Here is a 6,306-nt window from a genome sequence, read left to right as displayed (position 1 = left end):
CTACATTCTTATCCACTCATCCATCCATATGGAATACAAAAAAATAATTTTATATATCAATGTAATGCTTAATGTAATATTATAATATAATATTTTTAGCAAAATAATGATGAAAAATACGTAATATTCTGCACGTTTCGTTCTTGATGTGAGATTATCATTATTATTTTTCTTGTTATTTATTTATTTTTGCCAGTTGCAAGAAATACATATAATAAATCGTTGTTGTAGCCTACTGATCTAGTCTTTGTGCTCAAAAAGCTTAATATCACAAACCAGAAAACGGGCTACAGTTTAAAGAATGTACACAGTCTAGGTAAAACATTAGAGAAAAGACCGTGCATCTTGGCATTTGATTATCAATATTTGAATAGCAGATGCGTTTATATCCACTAATTTCCATGCAATTATTGTCGCAGTGATCAGGCATAAAAATCGCTTCGCTCTAAAAGAAAAAAAATCAGTGTCTGTTTAAGATTTCGCGGGTGACTGTACGTCAGAGTGGGATTAAGGGATGTGGGTTGGCCCTGTAATATCCGAGGCTATCCTCCAACTCTAATTCAATAGAAGCTCAGCTGCGCTGTCGGTCTGTCGGCGTCGAGAACGGGCTGACCATTTCAGGGAGAGCCGTGCACACAGCTGAGACGGTTTATCGGAACAGCGGATACGATTCAGGCAGAGACATTTTAACATAACCTACACATGAAGGCAAATATGGAAGAAATCTCCTAAATTTTGGATTTCCAGAGCTCGTCTTTTTTTCTCCCTGGAGCGCATGTCTTGATTCTGCCGACTAATGAGTGAAAAGCAAAAAGAAATCAAACCCCGACCTTGCCACGGATGAGAGCGTAGTGATGCTGTGATAACTGTGACTGAACAGACAGGAGGGCGAAAAAATCCGCGAGCAGCGACAGGGAGAAGTTGTGCGGGATATTGTGGTCAGATGAGGCAGATGTTAGTTTGCTGAGGAGGTTGATAGATCCCGAGGACCGCGCAGACCACCCTCACATTATGGTCCCCGGGGCCCCCAGCACGACCACCACCATGCTCCCCGCATCCGAGGCTGCCAAGATCTACCAGACCAACTACGTGCGCAACTCCCGCGCCATCGGCGTCCTATGGGCCATCTTCACCATCCTCTTCGCCATCGTCAACGTGGTGTGCTTCATCCAGCCGTACTGGATCGGGGATGGCGTGGATACGCCGCAGGCGGGCTACTTCGGTCTGTTTCACTACTGCATTGGAAACGGGCTGTCCCGGGACTTGACCTGTCAGGGCAGCTTCACCGAGTTCAGCAGCATCCCCTCCGGTGCGTTCAAAGCTGCCTCTTTCTTCATCGGCATGTCCATGGCGCTGGTGCTCACCTGCATCACCTGCTTCGCGCTCTTCTTCTTCTGTAGCACCGGCACCGTGTACAAGATCTGCGGCTGGATGCAGCTGGCTGCAGGTAAGAGGCATGACTACAGGTGGAAGTTTGGAAAGATGGCTTGTAGGGGAGCTCTGGGGGTGAGTGAGAAGAGTCCAGTGAGCAAAACGTTATAACCTAAAACTGTTTAAAGGCACAGATTTTACCCTCATCTCCCAGTCAGGGTGTGGACTTGTATAGTTTTTGGCACAAAACATCTGTACATTGTTTTAAGGCACCAACAAATTCAGAGGTTGGAGTGCTTTTTCACTTCAAAAACAACAGTAAAAACATGTAGTTTACATCAAATTACAGATGTAAATTAGTTTACCCTGAACTGTAAAACAGAAAAAAAAAAAAAGATCACAATGTGCAACAGGTTAAGCCACTGAGCCCAAATTGAGTAGATTTTGTCTGATGAGACCTTTTGTCAGAGACTCTCTCTGTTTAATAAAGCCCTTGTAAAGCATTATATAACTGTCTGTGGTGTAGGTGGGCTGGCAACGGCCTTGAGGAGACTAAATCTTCAGCTCCAAACATTGTACCAAACCCTCAAGAATGAAATAATGAAGGCATGCTAATATTTTCATTTTGCTTTCAGAGAACTCATTCCCCCTGAACCTGAAGCTGTGAATGAACTCTCTTCATACACAGACAGCGATTTTAAGTACAAAAATACAGATGGAAGATCTTAATAAAAGCTTATATCTTCCTAGTTTCTTCCACTTCAATTCAATATATCGTTGATTTTATAACTTCTCAGTGTTTCCTGTGGTGTGCTTAAACGTAAACTGGAAAATGCAAATTTTTCTTTTGCTCATTTAATGACACTGGGAAGGTTTTATCTTCAATCCCAGCCAGGATGTTAAATAATAGGAAAACAAAAACTCACACAAAGAAATGTAATGATGTATAGTACTGAGTGAGCTGTTTCCTCCCGCCTTTAATTATTTTTTAGTTCTTCTCCTCTTTGCAGAGAGTTCCATCCAAAACAAACTATTTCTGTACATACAGGAGCAGAGAGTTTAATAGTGAAATCGTTTCTTATTTTACCCCTTTCATTTATCACAGATGCGTTTTCTCTACATTTTATTGTTTTTCTGTTTTCTGTTTATTTGGATCGCCTTTAGATTTATATCTCCCAAGAGTCCTTATTAAAGTCACAATAGAATACAAGCAGGATACAGCTGTGGCTCAGAGGGTATGTTGGTGACTCAATCCCTGACTCTTCCAGCCCGCATGTAGACGTATCCTTGGGCAAGATACTGAACCCTGATACATCCGTGTGTATGAATGTTAGAAAGCGCTTAGAGTGAAGGATGAGACATGTAGCAGAGTGTAGTAGAGAGTAGAAAGACACTCTATAAGTACCACTCCATTTACCATCCTACATACAAACACCACCTCCTACACCCAGTGCAAAAATACTGCACACATACCAAGTGTTTTAAAATAAAGTATTTTTCATATACATGTGAATGAGAAACATTTACTCCAGTGAAGCATGTACCCCGTGGCCATTTTTCCCTCCCATGCCAACTTTAGGCCAAGAGACAATAAAGCAAGAATCAAGCGTTATTACTATAATTATCTTATGATTTGTTCACAGCTTGCTGACACTGATTTGTGATAACAGTAAGAGATTTTATTTATATGACACCTTTTAAAACACATTTACAAATTAACATTGTTGGGATACTGCTGGCAGAACCCTGGCTGAGTATCTCAGGCTGTATCCTTCCATATAAGGTGTCAGAAGATCTGAGATACACTTAGTTTGTGAGCCCACAGTGGGCTTTAAAACACATCAATCAAATCTTAAAATCAATCATCAAATGAAAAGGTAACTACTGAAGAGAAGCTAAAACATGACTGATGTGCTCTCTGGCTGCTGCATTTTGGACAAGCTGTAGTTTTGTGTAGATGTTTTTGTGTATAAGGACTTAATAACGGTCTACAAGAGAAAACAGAACATGACTGGACAACTGAACTGATATTCATATTCCAATTGAGGTGGCTGTCAAGATATGACACCCAGGTTTTTACAGTGTTGGCCCAAATTCATGGACAAAGAGCCCAGATGTGCTGTAATACATCTGTTAGCAGCATTGTGGCCAAGTAATGAAGTGCTTACTGAAAGTCCATTTTAGTTTGGACAATTTTAAATGTGTGGGTTTATCAGAGGGCAGCATGTCTTTGGACTGCAGCTTCCTCCCTCAGTCCAAATGCATACTTCTAAGGTTAATTGGTGATTCTATTGTTTTCTGTGTGATGGGCCTGTGACTGTGACCTGTCTAGCTACCCCATGGCGCTTAGCTGAATAAGCCGCTAAGGAAATAGATGGTCTTTTCCTACCTTGTTCATTTTCTGAAAGCATTTAAGATGATTTACTGAGTTCTTCTTAAGAAGAACGTTTCTCTGACATTGTACTAGGGAGTTGGCAGATTAAACACTGGCTAATGTCCAATCTGACTGCTTCTGGACATTTGCATTCTTATGCGAACCTCAGCTAGGATGTCTGGAAAAGTTCAGGGCTGCAGTGTATTTTTGAAATGAACATTCACCAAGGACAGCATCGAAAGAAACAGCAGAGGTGTAAGAGCTGTGTAAACTGAGCTTCTAGAGTGGTAGTCTGTAGGCGCTATACACTGAGCTTTACAGGCTCGTGTCTACAGCTGTGTACTGTCACCTTTGAGCGGTGCTAAAAGTATGTTGAACCACTGGTAATGTGGGCTACTGCTGTTCATGTTTGCTGGTCTACTATGTTAACCTCTGCTGTGGAAAAGACAGCAGTCCTCTACAGAGAACCTCTTCATTAAAAGCAATTAAAGCTTTCCACTGCATGCATGCTTTTTATCTACATTTTCCTCTTTGTGATAAACTTTCCTGTCACCAACTTTTCAACTGGTCTATGTGAACCTGGAATCTTTGAGATTAGGTTCGTGCTTTTGGGTTTTTGGAGAAATGCAAATAAAGTGCATCTCCTTAGGCTCTGTTGGTTGAAGGTTTCTTGAATAACGTCATGTCCATATTGCTTGAGATTTGTCCACCATAATGGATGCTACACAACCGCCGAACGTCAGGGAGAAATGTGCATACCCTGACTGGTTGGGTTTCTGGGGGCCGCTCGTTGCCAGAAACAGAGTGCTGCACCACAAACCTCCTTGTGATTGATTTGGTCACTAGCAGATTGCCTGTTGTATGCATGGAGGACGCTGACTTGCTAAATACTAACCGAGGGGCTGTAAAATTTGGAAAAGTGTGACGCAAACCTCAAACAGAGAATTTTTTTGTTTTGTGTCACACTTTGCAGACAACTTCCATTAGTCCATGAAAACTACCAACAACTGCACCAATATGCTAGTGATCAAAGCAATCGAAAGGAGGTTTTGAACAACCACTCGCACGATACACATTTTTTTCTAGTGAAAAATCCAGTTTCCAGATGGTTGTGGACCAGTTTTCTAGACCTGTGTGTCACCGATGCCCCATTCACATGACCCTGGATTATCATACTTCCAAAATGGGGAATAAGTTAGCAGTTTCATGGCTGCAGTACCTCAAAAGCTAACAAGCTAAGTAAATGGGTAATAACACAGGACCATAAATCCTGTTCTACAGTTCACCAGGTACTGTGATTTTACCTGATCTTTTAACCAAGTTTACTAGATCCGTGTCACACAGTGTGGCTTGCAATAATTTTAGTGCTGAATATTGCTGAAGTCTCACATTAGTTGATCTTATTTCATATTCATCTAAGGATTGTCACAGACCCAGAAAGCAGACTCAGGGAGGAGTTTATGCCTTTCAAGTGTTTATTTATAAGTTGGTGAAAAAGTAAAGAGAGACAGCGTTAATAATACCTCAGTTTGGGTGACTATAGCTCAGAATTGATGAATTAGCTGTATAAAGTGCTTTGAGTGCTTGGACAGAGTAGAAAAGCGCTATATAAGAACCAGTCCATTTACCATTTAGTCCAAACATCCTCGGCCAAGATAACAGATGATTCACTAGGGCATGTGACTGGTAACTGAAAACAGAAGAGAGACCAGGGTTAACAAGTGAATAGGATCACTAATCACCGGTAACAGGGTTGTCACAAGCTCCATTTGGCAATCTGACAAGGAACTGAGGCAACCTCCGGCCCTTAAATACCCACACATGATGACGGAATCCAGGACAGGTTAGAAAAGGACAACCAGATAGGAGACTCTGCCCACACCTAATGCCAACCCCACCTCTTCACCTGTGACTAAATAATAGAATTAAAACACAAGCACAGATCCTCAATCTGGTGCACCACAACACTCACCCTGTTAATCAGTCACATCATGAGTCAACCTCTGACAGTTTAGGCAAGTGTAGCCTCGAGCAGACGAGAAACATCTGCAGGGGTCCACTAAACCTGCTTCTCTTTTTGGGTTCATTTTCAAGCTTGTAGCCTTTGTCCTCAGCTGACAGTTTTTAATTTATCCAATTTGGATACAACATTTTCACCACATATAGAACAAGTTCTCCAATAAACCGGTAAACCGGCTTTGATGTGCAGGATAGAAGGAGCTCCCTTTTAAAGTCTTTTGATATTTGTTTGCCTCAGCTTGTGATTTTTGTGTAAAAATGCAAACATAAATCTATCTAAATAAGTCAGATGGACGTATGGAAGCTCATTTGTATTCTCATAAAGATTGGTTTAAGGTCAACAGTCCCAACTGGGAACAAAAAAGAAGAATATAGCCGATATCTTCCATTTGTCTTTCACTTGACCTTGACTCAACATTGACTAGAGAGAGCGGTGGAAGAAAGAAGCAGCTACATGACTCATTGAGCTTTAATTTGATCCAGAAATAAGAGATTTGATTTCATTTCTTGAGAAAATGAACGGCGCTGCACAAATTTACACC

The 6,306-nt window shown here is 41.4% G+C and overlaps 1 protein-coding gene across 2 annotated transcripts in view; it reads left to right on the top strand.

The window, feature by feature from the left end:
• The first annotated feature begins 520 nt into the window (after nt 1-520).
• The window catches only part of lhfpl3 (LHFPL tetraspan subfamily member 3), a 59,850-nt gene continuing 54,064 nt past the window's right edge, over nt 521-6,306 (top strand). Inside the window, exon 1 of one of the 2 annotated variants that reach the window (XM_085138393.1) lies at nt 521-1,447. In XM_085138393.1, coding sequence (XP_084994519.1) covers nt 1,012-1,447 — 436 coding nt within the window. In that variant the 5' untranslated portion in view covers nt 521-1,011. The remainder of the gene's footprint in view (nt 1,448-6,306) is intronic. The other variant, XM_085138392.1, reaches the window with a different exon arrangement.

The sequence above is a fragment of the Neolamprologus multifasciatus genome, chromosome 17, assembly GCF_963576455.1.
Source record: "Neolamprologus multifasciatus chromosome 17, fNeoMul1.2, whole genome shotgun sequence".
NCBI classification, from domain to species: domain Eukaryota; kingdom Metazoa; phylum Chordata; class Actinopteri; order Cichliformes; family Cichlidae; genus Neolamprologus; species Neolamprologus multifasciatus.
This window is presented reverse-complemented; position numbering and strand designations above follow the sequence as displayed.